General features: G+C 37.6%; 1 protein-coding gene across 2 annotated transcripts in view; it reads left to right on the top strand.

Moving 5' to 3' along the window:
* LOC149785532 (acetylcholine receptor subunit alpha-type acr-16-like) overlaps positions 1-20,862 on the top strand; it is a 34,323-nt gene extending 13,461 nt beyond the window's left edge. Inside the window, exons 1-2 of one of the 2 annotated variants that reach the window (XM_089931202.1) lie at positions 12,941-13,058; positions 20,335-20,862. In XM_089931202.1, the coding sequence (XP_089787328.1) occupies positions 13,051-13,058; positions 20,335-20,800 (474 nt within the window). In that variant the 5' untranslated portion in view covers positions 12,941-13,050 and the 3' untranslated portion in view covers positions 20,801-20,862. Of the gene's footprint in view, positions 1-12,940; positions 13,059-20,334 lie in introns of those variants that run through there. The other variant, XR_016413512.1, reaches the window with a different exon arrangement.
* The last annotated feature ends 218 nt before the right edge of the window (positions 20,863-21,080 follow it).

The following is a 21,080-nucleotide window of genomic DNA, read 5'->3' on the forward strand; positions in this document are numbered from 1 at the left end:
CAAAACCAAACGCACTTTCGACAAAGGTTACTTACCTAACTGGACGACCGAATTGTTTCCCGTCACTGGACGAGTGCATGGCCGTCATCCTGCCGTCTATAAATTGGAAGACATGAATGGAGAAGTGCTCAAAGGAACGTTTTATTTGCCCGAGTTACAACGTGTCACCAAAAAAGAAGACGTGTACGACATCGAAAGCATTCTCGAACGCAGAACCCGTAAAGTGGGCAAACGACGTGTCAAATAAGTCAAAGTACGTTGGAAAGGATATCCACCCAGTTTTGATTCTTGGATCGACGCTTCGCAAGTCATCGACTATAAAAAGAAGTGATCATCATGCCTTTTCACACAGACGCAGCTACGTCGACCACTCCTCCTTCACCTAGTTCTTCTGTGCAAGATTTACAAAAACAACCCTTGTGGGTGTGGTGTGGAGAACGTGTGCCTAAAACGCAAATCGTCTTTTTCTGCCAAATCTTCGTGGTGTATTGTGTCATCGGGGCAGCCATTGCCAGTTTGAGTTTGCAACAAGGAGACAAACAATTGTGGACCATTTTATTGAGCAGTTGCATCGGTTACCTACTTCCCAATCCCTCCCTGAAATTCTCCTCGAACGGGAACCACGGGAACCTTGTGTCCAGTGCCAGTGCCAGTCACCACTCCAACCACAATCAGAACCCCATTTTAGACGGAGACACGCCTCTGACGTCCAGTAACCCCTCGGACAGCCACAGAACTCTGGAATTATGAGTCACCAAAACCAATTTTACCTAACCTTACCCAGTGACAGTTCCATGGAGGTGTTTCCCCACAACACGTTGTGCTGTTACATGGCCAAATTACCTCAGGCCATCCCCTTAGATCACGAAGCCCATTGGGAAGTGGCTTTAGTAGAAATCATTCACCCGACCCAAGTCCTCAATATCCTTCCCAATTAAAAATTTTTTGATGTGGAAGTTCATGACGAGCAAATGCAACAGTGGATGGATAACAATGTCAAATATGACAAGAAAACCCGTACACAAAAGTACACCACCTATCACTTGTTTATTCCCTCAGGCTATTATTTTAGTGGTCAACATTTGGTCAGCACCATAGCCACCAGGTTTAATGGCAAGTTTCTGAAAGCTTTGGAGCATATCAACAAAAGTGTCACCATGGAGTACCACAAAGCAGCTCGTCGCTTCTCGATGAAATTTGAACGGAGTAAAATCCTGTCCATTTTATTTTGTCCTGAATTGTATGACATGTTGGGCGGAGACATGAACATGAGAATGGCCATGCTCAAGAAAAACGAATTACCCATCGTTTACGACAACGAGTCGTTTAGCAAGTTATTTCGTACCCCAGTAGAACTGAATCAAGGACTGAATTTGATGTTCGTGTATTCCGATGTGGTGGAGTACAACGTGGTGGGACACACCTCTGTACCGTTACTTCGTGTCATTCCTTTCAAAGTGGATTCTGCCACGAACGCTGACGAGGAAGGTGGAAACACTTACCACGTCCACCGCGAATTTGTACATCCTCACTATTTGCCTGTCAGCAAGTCGTATTTGGACACGGTCAATATTACTATAAAAGGAGATTTGGGACAAAATATTCCATTCACCAAAGGGAAAGTCACGGTGAAACTCCATTTTCAAAAACGGTTTTCTCACGACTCTTTAGTCATGTATCCAGCGTACCGAGGGGTTGCTCGACAGCGAGGACACGGTTTAGGAGATATGTTAAAATCGGCCTTTCGTTCGGTGGCCCCGGTGTTGAAACCGGTGGTGACACGTGGATTGCACGCCTTGAAAGATGCGGCACTGACGCAAGGCAAAGAATTTCTCCAAAATGTCATCATCGACAAACAAAACCCTAAAGAAGCCTTCATGAGGGCAGGCAAAAATGTCTTGCTGCAAACGGGCAAAGACATTTTGGGTTGCCGAGAAACACCTATAAATGCCCTACACGCTACCGAGTCAGGCATTCAGCAAGGACAAGGCAGAAAGAGACGACGCAGAAAACACCCTTTCACCAGACTTCAAGCTAGAAAGGCCAAGAAAAGAAGAACCGTTCGAGACTTAGACGTTTTCGATTATTGAGAAAGAACAAAAAATGATGCACCCAGAGTCTTGCGCTTGTTCCTAGTCGGAACTAGATCTGTTTGCCATGCCCCCCACCATGATGACGATGCAAGAATCCCAGTGGGTGGAATTTCACCCCGTCTCCTCTTTGACGGATTCCGCTCCCATCGAGTTTGAAATCAAAGGACAGCCCGAAGATTACATCGATCTGAATAGCAGTTACTTGTACTTGAAAGTCAAAATTCTAGATAAGACTGGAGGTCATATAGACGATGAAGCAGTAGCTCCCGTCAACAATTTCATGCATTCCTTGTTCAGTGGAGTGGACTTGTACTTGAATAACAAATTGGTTAGTAGCAGCCTGGATACTTACCCTTATCGTGCCTACCTGGAAAATCTCTTGACGTACGGAATAGATGCCAAGAACACTCATCTCAATGCCTGTGTGGTATGGGAAGCTGACGAACCTACCAAGTTTGAAATATTGGAAACTGATGAAAAGAAAGACAACAATGATGGATTTGTAGAACGAAGAAAGAGAATCACGGGAGTCGACACAAGTTTAGAACTAATGGATCGTTTGCATTTGGACATGTGGTTGCAAGAAAAGTATTTGCTGAACGGGGTGGATGTCCGCCTGAGACTGAATCGTAGCAGTACCGCTTTCCATTTATTGGCTGATAGTGACGGTTACAAAACCAAAATCCAAGAAGCCAGACTCTACGTACGCCGTGTGGAAGTGTTACCTAAAGTGGGAAATGACATCAGTCAGACGTTGAGCAGAACGACCGCCAAGTATCCCATACGACGCGTGGAAGTGAAAACCTTCACCATTCCCAAGGGACAGCGATCCATGATCGAAGATCATCTGTTCCAAGGACAGTTACCCAAACGTTTGATCGTTGGTATCGTCGAGAATACAGCCTTCAACGGAGCTGCCGAAAAAAATCCTTTCTACTTTCAACACTTTGGCGTGTCCAAAATCGAAGTCAGTCGCGATGGCAAAACCTTGTGTACCCGACCGTTTGAACCTGACTTTACCAAGAAGAATTACTTGAGATCGTACTTGTCCTTGTACGAAGCCACCGGACAGTTAGGAACCAATACCAGTCACGGTATTACGTACGAGGATTATGCAGGAGGCTACGCTTTGTGGGCTTTCGATTTCACTCCTGACCAAGGCAGCGACGAGGGACATTTCCACCCTATAAAATCGGGCCAGATTCGTGTGGAAATTCAGTTTAAAGACCGAGACCCTGATGAAACGGTGAACGTCATCCTGTATGCAGAATTCGATAATACCATAGAAATCAACAGTTTGAGAGAAGTTATTCTAGATTACTAGAAGCCATGGAAGAATGTTATCCCTCTTTACCTAGTGGAGAAACTTTGGACATGAAGTGTGAGGAGACCGTGGAAAAAGAAGAAGTGTTCATGATGAAGTCAAGATGGCCAGAACAAGAAGCCCATTTAGTCTGCTGTTTTGCCAAACACTTGGTTGAAAAATGACGGAATTGATCAAGAAAAATTGCTATGGATGTCAAAACGCTCATCCCAGTCAAATTCAACACGATAAATGCCTGATGTTGAGTCAAGAAGAAAAATTGGACGAGTATCTGGACGAGGCTTGGAGTCTCATTTCGGACGAAGACGTGTTGCATCAGTGGTATAAAGACTTGCGTGAACATTCTTATCCACCATTAACCACTCAAGAGATCCATCGTATCGAAACTCTCCTGAATCAGAGTGAGGAGACGAAACGAAGAAACGGTTATTTGTCAGACATTTTCAAGCAAAAAGTCAGGATCGAATTGACGACTTATTATTACCTGTGAAGAAGAAGAAAAAAACCACACAAAACAATGGATACCTGGGAACTTTATTACCTTTTGAACCACAGTTCGTATACGGCTTCTTGGAATCCTGTCGTCTGTGCTAAAGATGAACTCCCTCATCGCAAACCTAAAGACCATCAAGCTTACGTGATCAACACGGACGACAGTCATCTCCCAGGAACCCACTGGGTAGCCGTCTACTTTCCTCAAGAAGGATGTGTGGAATATTTCGATTCGTATGGATTGCCTCCTTTGGAAGACGATATCATTGACTTTATGAGAAGAAATGCTCAAACCACCCAATTCAATAATGTGAAATTACAAGGCACAGATTCCTTGGTGTGTGGACAGTACTGTGTGTATTTTCTGAATCATCGCAGCCTGGGCTATTCCTTAGAACATTTAGTGACTCATTTTGATCCTCGTTCTTCTTCTAGAAACGATGTGAAAGTAGATCGATGGTTTTGTGACCATTATGCTTATCTTTTGTCTCAAGCTAGGAAACGTAGTGTCCATCAATGGCCTAATGATTTCCAACAGTGGAAATCACAATTTCATTCACAACGTTGTCAGCCCCGTTTAAAGTAGACTGTAAATTGAGAAGAAATGTTTGATGCTATCATGTTGGATTATTGTTTAAAATATGTTAGAGTTGTTGATTAGTGTTAAGTGATTATTGAATAAAAAATGTTGTGTTTTGAAAAAAATGCCTTTGTGGTTTGTTTAGCTATAAGAATGTTGGATTCATGCTCTTTAATTTCTTACTATCCCTCTCATGACACTCATTGAACGTTGCGACTCGAAAACCGTGTGGGGATGTTTTCCTTCACGTCCGCGCTTTGACTTTAAGAACCGGGGTTGTTTCCAGTCTAACCATCCATTGTCGACTCATCCTCCTACGAAGATGTGCTCCAAACTAGCTAAGCTCAACGAAGCCTACGTGAATTTGCATAGGGTCAGACACAGTCTGATACCGAAGCCAGAAGAGATAGAGAATGTGAGAATGCTAAAAGTTACTGAAGACCTGATAGAAGAGCTCTTCAGAGAAGAAGTGAACAGGGAGAAAGAAGAATGGACAGAGAAGTACAGACTTCAAAGACAGCAGCAACAGCAGCAGCAACAACAACAACAACAGGAGCAGCAACCTGAAGCTGACAGAGGCTTTGTCGATTGTCGTATCGACACCAAAGAGTTCTTCTTCTCTTTCCGAAGAAGCAGACCTATTGCCAGAAAGTCTATTCTTAGAGGACATCGCATTCTTAGAAACTAAAAAAAGATTGCCACAGCAAACAAAAAAAAACAGCCCTTTTCAGGGCTACCCAATACTCTAGAAAATAAATAACAATCGATTTGCCAATGTGTGTAGATAGAGTAGTGTGAATATAAACACTAACTCTTTTTCAAAAAATGTGAGGGCATGTGTTTGTGTATAAGATTGTGTGTTTGTAAGTGCTCACGTACGTTGGTATGGATAGTAGATTAAAATGATGTCTTTTTTTGGGTGTTTGAGGTGTATACTTTTGGTTAAATTGGATTGCTTTGCGTATGTGGATAGTCTATTGAAGTGGTTAATAACAAAAATTTTTTAGAATAGTAATGGGTAGCATAAAAAGTGTTTCTTTTAGGTCCGCGCGTTGTTTTTTTGGTCATGATCTAGGTAAGATGAATTCTATGTTTTTAGGGGGATGTTTTCCTTCACGTCCGCACTTTTAGTATAAATTGAAACTCGTTCGGCAGTCCAGCTACCCTTGTTGATTGATCAACACCACCAGAAGAATGAACAATAGAATTGTGAAACTGCTAGAACTCCAGATGCACCTGGAATATGCCAGGCGCATACTAAATGAACTGGCCGCGGAGGCCATTGTCGAAGAAGCAAGAATGAAAGAGGAGGAGGAAGAAAGAAGAAGAAAAGAAGAGGAGAGAGGAGAAACAAAGAAGAGGAGAGAGGAAATTTCAGAATCCCAGAGACAGAAAATTGGGATTCTGAAGCCACATATCCCGCCTCTGCACTCCCAAGAAGAAAGGTGAAAGGAGACTGGGGAAGAAGATGCGTGTGTGGCGCCAGGCCAGGAAGGTGCCATCATTAGATGGGTGCATCTGGAGTTCAAAAAAAGCCAACAGCCCTTTTCAGGGCTACCCAATACTCTAGAAAAGAAATAACGATCCATTTTGCCAATGTGTGTAGGTAGAGTAGTGTGAATATAAACACTAACTCTTTATTCATAGCGTGAGTGTATGTGTTTGTGTTTGTAACTGCTCATGTAAGTTTGTGTGAATGGTAGATTATGGGTTTCTTTATTATTTATTAGCATATGTGAAGAGTATAGTTTGGGTTTTATTATATGAAATGAGAAAGTAGGGGGATGTTTTCCTTCACGTCCGCGCGATGTTTGGTCATGATCTAGGTAAGATCAATTTTATGTTTTAGGGGGATGTTTTCCATCACGTCCGCGCTTTCACTATAAGAACCCACCACGTTCGTCGTTGGAACCATTCTACGGAATAAAGACAAGGAAGATGGTAGCTGTAACAGAATTGTTTAACCAGTTGAAAGACATTTGGTATTGGATGGTGGATGGAGCTTATGCAGTGGAAAGGATTGAACAAGAATGGAAGCATGAACTTACCCGAGATTTTGTCAGAAGACAAGTAACCAACCTAAAATTATCTATGGATCTGGTGAAAGAGATGATAGAAGAAGAAGTAAAAAGACTAAGAGGCTTTACAGATCCAGAGTATGTAAAGATTGGTCACTTAAAGGAAGCCATGGATAATGTGATAGAAGTCAGGTGCTTTTTGGAAGACGTAATGGAATGGACAGAGTGGTCCTTTGTCAAAAAAGGCCTAGACCAGCTTAAGAAATCGGAACAACTTATGAGAAAAGTAATGGAGGAAGAAGTGAAAAAGATCAAAGACAAGTGGAATAAAGAACGAAAGGATAAGGAAAACTTAAAGAAAAAAGAGGCCTTTGACAAACTCAACAACAATTGGATCAAGATACAAGAGAAGTTCAGGGCTATGGGTCACCCAGACTGGTTACCTGAAAAAGAAAAAAGGAAGAACAAAGGAATTTGGGGAAAGATTAGGGGATGGATGAGGAAATGGAGGAAATAGAAGAAGAAGAATCAGAAGAAAGCCAAAGGCCCTTTTCAGGGCCACGCATATTTCTCGAAAAGAGAATGACTTTTCAATTGCCTAAATTTAAATTTAAATTTAAAAATTTTTAAAAAAAAAAAATATCCCATATTCAATTCCCCTTGTCCCTAAACAAGCCCAAACTCTATTCCCCCATGTTAAATTCCCCTTGTACGTAGAGTGTCCCACGATTTTTCGCCATGTTAAATTCCCTTGTACGTAGAGTGTCCCACGATTTTTCGCCATGTTAAATTCCCATTGTACGTAGAGTGTCCCAGGGGTGTTTTTAATGCTAATTACCATTGTACGTAGGGTATCCCCATTCACTACAAGTGTTGTTTGTATTACGTTTATTAGAATTTCGATTTAATTAAGTTTGATAATAATAATAATAATAATAATAATAATAATAATAATGGTAATAATAATAATGAGGACTTTGTATAGCGCCTAATCTTTAGAAGCTCTAAGCGCTTTACAACATTAGAACACCTATAAGATAAAAAAACATATAATAATATTATTACAAAAACAAACACCATGAAATTAGAAAAACATTAAAAAATAAAAAAACATGCTGAGAATATTTCAGGTAGGCAACATTATTAGGTCTTTATGTTTGTTCTTGCAGTCGAAAAAAGTGAGTTTTGAGAGCCCTCTTGAATGTGATCACTGTGTCTTTGTGTCTAAGTTCATTGGGCAATTCATTCCACGTTGCTGGGCCCTGGTATGCAAAAGAACGCTGTCCATATGACTTTGTTTTCATAGTGGGAATAATGAGTATACGATTGTCAGAAGAGGAGCTTAAGTATCTTGCTGGTGTGTACACGTGGGTGAGATCGGATAGGTATGTTGGATTAGAGTCCGACAGTGAAACGTAGCACAGAGAACAAATTTTGTGCTTGATTCTGGATCGAATGGATAGCCACTGTATGATACAGAGCAGCGGGGAGGTGTGCTCTGATCGTGGTACTCTAAGTATGATCCGAGCAGCTGTGTTTTGAACTTTTTCAAGTTTCTGGAGTAGATATTGAGATGAACCAGACATAATTGAGTTACAATAGTCCAGTCTCAAAAGTACTAATGAACACACAAGTGTTTTAGTGGCATGAACTGAAAGATATTTGCGAATTGAGCTGATGCGTCTCAGCTCAAGATATGCAGCCTTGCATATGTTCATGACATGTTGGTGCAATGTGAGAGTACTGTCCAGAGTAACACCTAGGTTTCGTACTGATTGTGTGAATTTAATGTTGGCGTTGCTGATATTTATTCTTTGAGGTAAAGGATGTAAACGAGAAAGTCTTTGTGTTGTGATCAGAATGGCCTCAGTGGTATCATCATTCATCTGCAGCTTGTTCCATGTCATCCAAGATTTCACATCAGAAATGCACCTCTCTACACCTTGGATGGTAGCATCAACTTCAGTTGGGTAGCTAGATTTGTATATTTGGGTGTCATCAGCGTACAATTGGTGAGACATTGGATGATGATCTATGACACTTGAGAGCGGCTGAGTGTACAGAATGAAGAGAACAGGTCCAACAACAGACCCCTGTGGAACACCACAACATAGATCAACTGGGCTGGAGTGTATTCCATTTGCAGATACAATGTGTGTCCTGTTGACCAAGTAGGACTTGAACCACAGTAAGGCTGTATCATGAATGCCATATACATGTTGGAGACGGTGAAGTAATATATCATGGTCTATTGTGTCAAATGCTGCAGACAAATCAAGGAGGGTGAGGACTGTAATCTTTCCGCTATCCAACGCAGAAAGAATGTCATTAACTACTTTTAGAAGAGTAGTTTCAGTACTGTGGCAAGGGCGATATGCAGATTGTACATTACTAAAAAGACTGTTTGAATTTAGATGAGATACAAGCTGGGATAGAACAACCTTTCCTAAGATTTTCGATATGAATGGGAGATTAGAAACCGGGCGGTAGTTCTTTAAATCGTTATGGTCTAGTGTTGGTTTCTTCAGCAGAGGCTTTGCAATATAGGGTTTATACACCGTCCTACTCTAGTGTTTAGAATCTGCTGGACTCTGGCTGGTCATGGAGTTTTATTACAAAGAGTGATCCTTGACAGGGATCAGTGTTGTCCGGTGTTTGCTATATGTGTGTGCTATTTGTTTTGTAAATTATCCTTTGGTTTTTTCTTTTGTATGGACTGGCTGTTAGAGATCAAATCCTTTAAGTTGTTACTTAATCAAAGGTTTTGTTATGGCTCGGGTAGTTCGGCGGTGACTCTTGTTAGCTCTTCGCGTGGGTACCGTGCCTCCCGGTCTTTTGGAACCTATAATATAATTTTAGTTTATGCGCTTATGTAAGAGGAAAGATAGATAGAAAAGGATTGAAATAGGTATTTGCATGTTGAGCGTGTGCATGTTGTGTATATTTATACCTAGTATTGTTTAATTTGTTCCCCGTGTTTCTGTTTTCGTAATGCATTTGTTGCTGACCTTGCTTTTGGGGTGATCCTGTATGACCCGTGAGTCACGTAGCATAGGGGTTGTACCATCATGTGTTCCTTAGTCAGCAAGGCCATATCCCTGTCCCTTGCATTGTGTAATTGTTGTTCTAAATAATGTGTTAATTATTCGAAGTATTTGGTATAGATGTGTGTGATTTAGATTTTTAACGTAGCTTTAACAATTTTTCAGTCATATCGCTACGATGTCTGCAGTGTGGCAGTTTATAGTGATGTCTAGCACTGGGGCATCATGCCGCGGACATGTAGCATGATGTCCCACCCAGTCACATTATCTTGACACCAGGCCGACCAGTCCTAACACTAACCTCTTAATGCTGAGCACCAAGCGAGGCAGCTGTGAGTACCATTTTTCTAAGTCGTTGGTATGACTCGGCCGGGAATTGAACCCATGACCCCCCGCATCCGGGGAGAGAGAGAGAGAGTCAGGAACCTTGACATTCCACATATTTTTCCCTCCAAGTAACGTTTAGCAAGGAGACATGCATTATTTTAACTTTTCATTATTTTGACTTTTAACACATGTCACAAGGTCATGACAATTCGATTATTCGAAAGGGCTCGAATAGGTGAGTTTCGTATTGAGTTTACAAATCTATTTCTACACGGTGGAGTAGTTATACCCTTCCAATTTTTTCTGCAAAAACATATATCAAATTAAACTTGATAACAAGAAACCTTGACAACGCGATAGGTCTCTTTATTTTGCGCATGTAAACACATTTCAATTTCAGTTATAACTGTAGCAGCCGACGACCGCATACGCTGGAAAGGCATGTTCAAATCGATCATAATTTTGAAAGTCATTGTCGGGTAAATTTCTGCGCATTTTGAGTAAACTGGTAAAATGTTGCTACATCACTAGTTCGCCTCTTTTATCAATGAAAATTTGTGCAAAACGATAACCTAATACTCGTCATGCCCATAAGAGCTTGCAGAACTTAACCGTCAATGATTTGTACAGATGGCGCCAAAATCATGATGTAAGTTTCAATGGGTAGGCAGTCGTCTTCAAAACATCATACTTTTACCAAAACTGAAATTCATTTACCTACTGAAAATAATTGAGCTCTCGTGTTTAAAGGATTTAACTAAAACTGAAATTCATTTACCCACTGAAAATAATTGAGCTCTCGTGTTTGAAGGATTTATAGTTATCATTTCAATGTGGTACAGTAGCGTTTTTTCTTCAGAAAAGTGGAAGAATATACATACACGACCCAACAGAAAGACTTCAGACGATTCGTATTTTCAAATTTGTATGAAATAGTAGCCATAGGAAAAAAATAATAAAAGTGTGTGTTCTTTTCGGTTTAATGTGCAATTTAATTAGAGATTTTGTTTTGAAGATTCTAAGTGTAAGAGCTTTTAGATGACTCCCTCTTTTAAGCAGTCGAAGCTGTCTTTGGGGTTGTTTCGTCGCTGCATCTTCGCTAGCAGAGGGTCGTTAATTCTCTTTGTTTCACATCGATGCATGGTAAATTAGATCGAGGCCCTTTATCTACCGAAGATGTCGACAGTGGTGTTCTTTGGTTGACATTTATTACAAATTGTGCATATTTACAAGACAAAACGTATTTTCATCGTACCTTTTTATGGCCAGTTTGCCGTTCTCAATATTTTAAACCTATTTGTGTCAGTGTATTATTCATTTTTATCTGATGGTAGATTAGTGATTTGACTAGAACAATTTTACTTTTTAAATTTCTTCTAATTTGTTTTCATAATCACCCATACTAAAAAGGAGCATTTGTTCATATATTGTTGGAGTTTGTTTTCACAACTGATTTATATAAAAAGTGAGCACGTACACTAGAAAGGCACTTGTAACGTCTGCCTCTGTGTGATCTTTTCTGGGTTCTGGTATAATGTGATTATTAAAAGAAATCCTAGTGGACTTCGCCTTAAACATCAATATTAATATTTAATATTAATATCTATGGAATCATTAAGTAGGATTTTTTAAAATCTCGTTTGTCAAAGCAGATTTAGGGATGTGGTAACTTTTTCCACATCAACAATGCTATGATTATGCGTAGGTGACAAAAAGTTTTGTACCGCGGAATTTCTGAACATACGCCGACATGTACCACGATATACCATAATTATGTTAGGGACCAAGAGTTTAATGTTCTACTTCCGGAACCTGGCGACCTTTTGTAAAATTTCCGTCTGTAAGTAGCTGGAAACATATCTTGCCCTGACCGTAAACCCCCAAAACACTACTGTTGCATATCCAAAATATTATTTGAAAGAAAAAATATGATTTTGAGATACAAGAAAAATAAATAAATATCGCAGTTCAAAAGAAAATTGCAGGTCCCACCTCCCTCGAAAAATAATGGACGGTACCTTATAGTAGATGAATTTGCTATGTGTATGCAAACTGCTGTACATGCTGTAATTTAAAAACGGTAAATAAATGAATTTGGATGATTAAACTAAAACTATAGCTAACACACCATGCTGACGTTAGAGAGGTTTTTGATAAAAAAAAATAGGAAGTGTGTTGACACTGAATCCTACAATTCTCTAGTCCACTCTGTTAGTATAACAGGCAAGGAAAATTGGAATGGGATGACAACACCAGGGCATGATATTTATCAGAGACGACCAGCAAACATAAAACGCACTGACTCAAGAGACGAAAAAATATTCAGTGAGAAATAACGTAAAACACAAACAGATAACGACTGCTCTGCTGAAAAGGATGATTTGCAGTCTTACAAATGAATACGTATACTTAATACATTAACTCACGTTAGTAAATAACTAAATAAATGACATGTGTATGCTTTGTTGTTTGAATCTGAAATGTTTCAGAAGGTTGCAATTGGCTCGAATATATTTCCCAACATCCTATTGGGCCTCCATGTGATAATAGAATCATAAAATAAATATGGTTATACAGTGTATTTGTAGTATTCAAAATTAATTTACGACAAAAAAACATGTATAATAATAATAATAATAATAATAATAATAATAATAGTAATAATAATAATAATAATAATAATAATGATAATAATAATAATGATGATAATAATAATAATAATGTAAAAAAATATTTTCTCAAGAAAATTGAAAACATTCTGAATATATCATTAAATTTACGATAAGATTACCCAAGAAAGTACGTATATTCCTTACTGGCGGCAGCTACCGATGGACCGGAAAGTGACAATGTACTATTATACGAACCAAGAGAATATATACACACACACACACAAATATATATATATATATACACACACACTGTTTGCATTAGCAAGAATCAGTAGGAATAATGAATAAATATTTTAATTTGCAAACAATTTTGTTTTATAAGAAACAAAGGGAAACCAGGTTCAAAATCCATATCACACGGACTGAACATGTATTACTCCAGGTTCAGGTGCGATGTCACGAGAAAGGCTGACGAAAGAGCTTCTAGAGAACTATGTGAAAAGCGTAAAACCAGAACCTTCCAATAGCTCTCGTTTCAACGTCACCCCTACTCAATCTTGATGACGTGGTAAGTACTGTAACATCTTTGTTTTGTTCCAAAGGATAAAAAGTCGACGTATAACGCGAACTTAGAAGAACCTCGCTTAAATACTTAAATCTCATTAATTTAGTTAAATATTGATTTAAATGAAAAATTCTGCAATATTAAACTAAGCACTGCATACGGGCATTTGTGTACTGAAAATGATGGTTCATGATTATGTAAATTGCTCAAAGTTTATTGTAGTTTTTAAACCAAGCGTTATAAATATTTTTTTCTACCAGACCGGAATAATAAATAAATTACAAAATTCGAACAAACTGTTTCTATATAAACATATAATAACTAACTTCGGCATCGAAGATTATTTCTAATTCTTGTGTAACCATAACATCAATCAGCTTTGACAATACGCCATGTGTTTTTCCATAATTTGAGAATTTAAATAAGGAGATACCAACAGGTCGAGAAAAGTGAACGATATTGTGAAAACAGTTATAATAAAGATGAATATCGTTTCCTTTTAGTATGCCCTTTGCATGTTAACTTCCATGTAAACATAATTAAATTGACAATGACCGTTATGATTTTCTGTTTTAAAGTCATGCATTTAGGATTTGATAACCACGCAGTATTTGTAATATGTACTCTGTGCAAATGCTTATTATAATATACTACTGAATTGATGAACCTGTGAAATTTACACTGGCCGGTAGTACACAAGAGACTAAACAGACTAACCCTTATCTCCTTTGACCTTGCTGTCATTTCGTGGTCAAACGGTTCCAATTAATTTTACGTATATGCCTTTATTTTCCTTGACAAGGATGACAATAACAGGGTGATAGAAACACATTCTGACTTGGTTCACGTGTGGAGAGATGAATAGCTTGGGAGCCTTCCGACTATGATGATGTAAGCCTGCTGCACCTGCCAGCGGACTCTATATATGGTATCACAGTACCAATTGTTTTTCCATATACCTCAATGCTGATGTTTTGTGAAATAAATATACATTTTATCCTACCTCAGCATGCATGTAACACACTGTCATAGAGAACAACGCTAGATTGTCAATTTGACAAGGACAAAACCAGGAACTCCGTTGCATTTAAGAGAGATAACTCTGCTGGAACTAGACAGGGGCAAGAGTTATCTAGTCACAACGGAAAACAGTTTCAGCCATGTGTACCACATTTTAAAAAAAATCATAAAAATATAAAATATGATCTAGATATAAATTAGCATAATCTCACATGTTGCCAAGAGGCACAACTTTTTTTTTATAAGCCTAACAGAAAGTACAACTCTTACATAATGCACCAATCACAGCTAGTGTTGTTCTTTATTTCTGAATGCAATCTTCCTACACCTTATGCTCCGCCCACCTGGACTTACGCAATTGGTACTGTTATACCTATAGCAAACCTTAATTTTTCCTATAATCTGTGAAATAGATTGGGACTGTATAAGTAACAAATGTACTTAGTCTCACTTGTGAAAAGCAATTTTATGAGGTACTAAGCTAAGTCTTATATGAATGTGTATAAAATGTCACTGAGCTGTCTGAACTCTTGTTTTCATACTTTTGCTTCACTAGCAAAATCATCTTTTGAAATAAAATTAATTCTTTTAACTATGAGTTGTGTCTTATTCATATCAGCACTTACTGAACTTAACATGGGTGATATGGGATAAATCACATTATATCATATTATGTAATAAGTAGGTCAAAGGTCAATGTACCAAATAGTATGTACATTTCCTACTTCAAAAAGTACAATTCACCTAAACGAAAGGAATTTATATTTGTTTGGTAGATGCAGAACTTGACATCTGAGACAGGTGGAGATGACCCAATCTTATTATAAAGTATAAGCTTTGAATTTTTTACACTGTCTGCAGATACATGTGGTCACTAACCACCAGTCCTCACACAAAGGTCTATCTACCCATCCTCTTTGTAACACAAATAGAAAGCTTCCCTCCTTTGTGTTGTGAATAAAATGTATTCAGTAAGCCATTTAGTCACCAACTATAGTAGATCATAAGTTCTACGTGGTTATGTTGGATTGGGGATTGGTGAAATTAGGGGAATAAAATACAGAACAATGCCAAATCTAAACAATAAGTATAGCGCGTCAAATGGAGTTAAAAACAGGAGGAAAGTGTGTATCTAAAAGGGAGATATAGCTTATGATAATGGTATTAAAGGAGACAACAGCAGCAATTATAAATACGAGAAGTGAAAGGTTGATGACCTTACCTTGGACAAATATATGGAGGCAGGGCTCCATGGGTCCAAGGACAGTCTGAAGGCACCTGTACTATAACATCCCTTACAGGCACCAAAATTTCAGGTGAAGTGGTGAATAATGTAGATAATATAGATGCATATGATTTATATTGCTTCTACGTAAGAAATGAATAATAAGATGCAGAAAAATACCTGAACCCAACAAAACATACTTTATCAGTTTTTAAACTTGTAAACTTTACTGTGAGAAATTATTGAATTGCTTCTACTTACATTTGCATCAAGACTGAGGGCTAATACAATACTTCACAAATCTTCTATTTATTTTCCTGACGAATCGCTGAAAATGTTTTTTATTTCTTGAAATGTTACGTCTGCTGTAAGGGACATAACTGAATGATATACAAAAGGTGTGGTATTGTTAATTACTCCAATATATTATCCATGTAATATATTTGAGTTCATGAACACATGTATTAACTTTAATGCAATTAAATTATCCAAAAATACATTAATGATAAAGTGAGAACCTAAAATTCAGGCCTGTTGATGTAGTGGAGACCTCAAGAGTGATGTAATTTTGTTATGTGATATGATGTGACTTTTTAATATCACATAGTTACTGTTCTCCACAATGCCGGCATGTGGAGTGCAGCTTTCCATAAACATGCAGATGTGGTCCCATGCCAAGCTGGATTCTTGCGATGGTATGGAAAGTTTGAAGAACAGTGTGGATTTGAATGGAAGGAATGTGCCATCTGTGACTAATATGGTTATCACTCAGGAATGTTTAACCTAATATGGTAATTCCACAAGAACAGCTGGACAGAAATAAATATAATTAATTGAAAGTCAATAGTAGGTTATATTTGGGCTTATACAAGTGTCAATTTGAAATGCCGAGTTAAAGAAACTGCTCTTGTATGTTGGTATTCCCTGCTACTTCAACAAAAGGGATTGCAAAACAACTTCTCTAAATAAACTGCATGAACAATTTCAAGGCAGGAAAGTGTACAAAAATGGACAATGAGAGCAGGACAATTAAAATCAAAGTGGGAAGGAATGCCATATCTTTAATAAATTACCTAAAATTACTCATACCAGAATATCCTACATGATACAAGTGATCTAAGTGTACTTAGAGTGTTCTCTATCCTGGTTTATGGCATGCCTTACAAGAACAAAATAGTTGTTATTGTATACATGATTTTTCAATTTTTTTTTTGTTTTTAAAAGACTTTCAATATTTGACCGAAACTGTTCAGCATCCATTTGTTTTCATACATCAGACTAGTAAAGTTCATAAATGCCGCCCACATGTATGCGTTTCTATGGATACACTGTGACGCTGTTCTTCCCTTTAGGTATCACGGTACCAATTGTTTTTCCATATACCTCAATGCTAATGTTTTGTGAAATAAATATACTTTTTATCCTACCTCAGCATGCATTTCACACAATGTCATAGAGAACAATGCTAGATTGTCAATTTGACAAGGACAAAACCAGGTACTCCATTCCATTTAAGAGAGATAACTCTGCTGGAACTAGACAAGGGTAAGAGTTATCTAGTCACAGCAGACACAGTTTCAGGCATGTGTACCACATTTATAAAAAAAAACATAAAAAATATAAAATATGATCTAGATATGAATTAACATAATCTCACATGTTGCCAAGAGGCACAACTTTTTTTATGCCTAACAGAAAGTACAACTCTTACATAATGCACCAATCACAGCTAGTGTTGTTCTTTATTTCTGAATGCAATCTTCCAACACCTTATGCTCCGCCCACCTGGACTTGCGCAATTGGTACCGTTATACCATATGGATTCCAGATGTTGTTTTGTACAACAAGTAAGCACTTTTCGTCAGTTGTTGTGTTATTTAAAGCAATATCGAAACGTGGATTCGTCTTGGGAAAATGATGTCATAATTTTATTATTACCGAACCCCCGACATTCTTGCAAAGACGCAGGGATATCATTTGTCATGTTACAAATAAATTAAATATGGTATATATTTTATATATTTTCTTGAAATTATTATTGATAACTTGTTCAAATATTCTGCTTCACCGCCCAACAAGTTTCTCAAAAATATGACCCCTTTCATTTTAATAGCTTAGAACTCGGCCGTGACGCGACGTCCTGACAAATAATTGGTATAACACGATGTATGATGTATTCACATAACATGAGCAATTTTGCTTAATTGAACAATTTATTTATTGTCAAGGAAATCAGAGAGAGAGAGAGAGAGAGACACACACACACATACACACACACACACATATATATACACACACACACATACATATATATATATATATATATATATATATATATATATATATATATATATATATATATATATATATATATATATGTGTGTGTGTGTGTGTGTGTGTGTGTGTGTGTATGTGTGTGTGTGTGTGATAAATGCAGATGGAACACTTCATGAATTTTGCATCAGAATCTACCTCTGAAATCACAACGATAGAGTGATGAAGCGTGAAATTACACAATACAAAACTCTAACATGCATAATCTTTATGAAAATTATAAAAATTCAAATTACAATCCTAAAGATTGTACTTTATGAAAAATTCCTAAAGAATTCCATCGTGTGTGTGTGTGTGTGTGTGTGTGTGTGTGATTTTTCGATTTTTAACGTAGCTTTAACAATTTTCCAGACATATCGCTACGATGTCTGCAGTGTGGCAGTTTAAAGTGATGTCTAGCACTGAGGCATCATGCCGCAGACATGTAGCATGATGTCCCACCCAATCGCATTATCCTGACATCAGGCCAACTAGTCCTAACACTAACCACTTAATGCTGAGTGCCTAGCGAGGCAGCTGCTAATACCATTTTTATAAGACTTTGGTATGACTCGGCCGGAGTTCGAACCCACGACCTCCCACATTCGGGGCGGACGCTCTAACCAATAGGCCACCGGAGCGGTAAAAGAATTGGAAACATTCGTCTTACGCAGGACAATTCTAGTAGCTATAGATTGATTCATATGTTAAATGAAGACGGAATATCTTGTGGCTTTTCTACCAAAATTTACCTCTGAAAACACTTCCATTGAGCGATACTGCGTAAAATGGACGAAATCGCTAGAAAATAGCGAGAAACTCAGTCACAAACTCTTATGTGCTAAGCAAATTAGAACTATGCCCAACTGTGTATGATACCTTGATGGAATTGTTTGCACCAGTTCAGAGAAAATTTTTCTGGAGATTTCATATTTGACCAAAAAAAAATTGAGAAGGTTTATGAGAAAAATAAGAAATTTCAGTCTAATATTCATAATGGGTGCGATGACGGTGTGTGATATATAGATGACGTCATTTTCGTAACAATATATATATATATATATATATATATATATATATATATATATATATATATATATATATATATATATGCTGGCTACTCTAGTATTTCCGAATTCTTTTCGGAAATATTTGCATAAAGGCCTAAGAGAGTTCAATAAATTGAATGGTCGTTCATACTGGAACATAGTAGCATTCGATTGTTTCAATTTGTTCGACAAGACAATCAAACTATAAAGTAAAAATTATATGTATCTATGTCTGTCTGTCTGTCTGTCTGTCTGTCTGTATGTATGTATGTATGTATGTATGCACGTATGTTACTATTTTATGGTCATAAACAAAGTATCAGAAAGAAGCAAAACCAACAAGTTTTGCGAAACTCAACTGGAGAAAAGCCACAATCTCGTAAACATATTTACTAATAATTTAATTATTATTAAATGTCAACACACACGTAAGCATCTGTTTATAGATATTATGTAATATTTCGTTCTTTAATATCTTAAAATAGAACCTATGCAGTGTATGAAATTTCAAATAAAGATAATCACTTCAATTAACAGCCATTAATAAAAATTAAAAAAATATAGATACATAACAGTATGTATGTATGTATGTATGTATGTATGTATGTATGTATGTATGTATGTATGTGATTTAAAGCCATATCAGCACAATCCCGGTTATAAAATGCCAAGCATAGGTGTGCACAAATAGGCACACAAAACAATATAATGACCAAAAATGGCAAAATCTTTCAAAATACAGTCATATTTTAAAAATATAAAACGAACCCTTTAAAAAAGTTCAAGGCAATCTCAAAAATAAATCATCACATATCGCATCCAGGAGCTTCCTTTAGTGGCCTCTTATGACATATAGGAGGGAGCCTCTTGCCTATTCTGCATATCAGAACCCACAAGGGTAGGGGGCGCTTGATTCATAGTTTTAACATTAAATAGATGCTCTTTTAATACCGTCCATATGTACAAATAAATTATTTGAAACTGTGCACCCAAAACTTGTAAACTGCATCATTATTAATCGCCTGAGCGACAATGAAAATTGTAAGCACGAAATTATTTTCACGGTAAATATTGTGATACATAATGCAGTACATTTAGTGCATCATTTGTTATCCAATATGCATTAACATTTTAACCCATTTTGACGAGAAAAAATCCTGCTGCGCTTAGTTTGCGTTACTCATTCAACCGCACAGTCAAGGCAGGTGTATGCGTTCCTTAGACTAAATTTCGTCCGAATGTGATAATACATCACACAATTCTGGGTCACTTTCTTCCTTAAATGTCTTTTGCTTTTTCAGATTTTGGACTTAAGAAAATGTTTGCGGATGACAAGGAGGAGATAACTCTAAATATTCAGACGCCCAGAAACTCTTGTTCATATCGTTCTGATCATATCTTGAAACATTCTCGCCTTCTTTAATAACATGTCGCCCACATTCTCTGTAATTCGAGTGCATGATAAACACAAGAATCATGCTAAATCTATTTGCCTTTTCCTCTCTGTAAGCAATCATTTTGTCGAGGTAATAGAAAGTAGTAGAACAGTATCTAATCCTTTTGGCTCTCACAGTTTAGTAATCATGGCTTGATTTAAAATTAGGTCATTGTCATAATCATGACTTTTATCGTAGTTCTTATCTAGTATGATTTATCTTCTCTCTATTTCCAGTGCCGGTGACGACTGTAAGCCAATAATAGACACGTCTGCCTATGCTTTCAGCGATGGAACCGTCAATTATATACCTCCATACCATCTAAAGAGTTTTTGTGAAACAGGCAAACAATCGACTGGAGTTTCCAACAAAATGAATATTGACCGTTACAATGAGCTCGTCTGCAGAATGAAATTCGTATCTTGGAGGTATAATGGATATGAGATGAGTCTTGTGAACCGTTCATCGCAGATAGACATGTCGGGATTTAAACGGCTCCCCGCTGATAACTTTCAAGTGAAGAGCACAAGCGTGCAAGTGGATCCGACGATCTTCCCATTATATCCCCAGCCATACGACATCGCTACGTTCACCATCGTTCTGAGCAACAATCCAAAGTACTATCATGACACCGCTCCAATAAGCGATGAGAGTCCAAAGAATTTTGATGATCATCACAGAAGCATGGAGGATAGGTTTTGATCTATTCTAATGAAAGAGAAAAAAACTTCAATTTCTATTTTCATGTTCGCTTCCCAGCATATGCATTTGCAAAAGCTGTTGTTTCTCCTACACAACTTTAAAGTTTTTTCTCATATTTGATGGAGATAAATAAATTGCTATTCAGATGATCGTTATATTACATGTGTATCTGGTATGCACCGCATCTCTAACCGTCTTTGTTTCTTGAAGATATAAAATTGCTACCGTATACATGTATAAAAGAGCATTGCTCGCAACAATGATAACCATAGTGTCTGAT

This window comes from Sinohyriopsis cumingii, chromosome 13, assembly GCF_028554795.1.
Source record: "Sinohyriopsis cumingii isolate HCF-2022 chromosome 13, ASM2855479v2, whole genome shotgun sequence".
Classification (NCBI taxonomy): Eukaryota; Metazoa; Mollusca; class Bivalvia; order Unionida; family Unionidae; genus Sinohyriopsis; species Sinohyriopsis cumingii.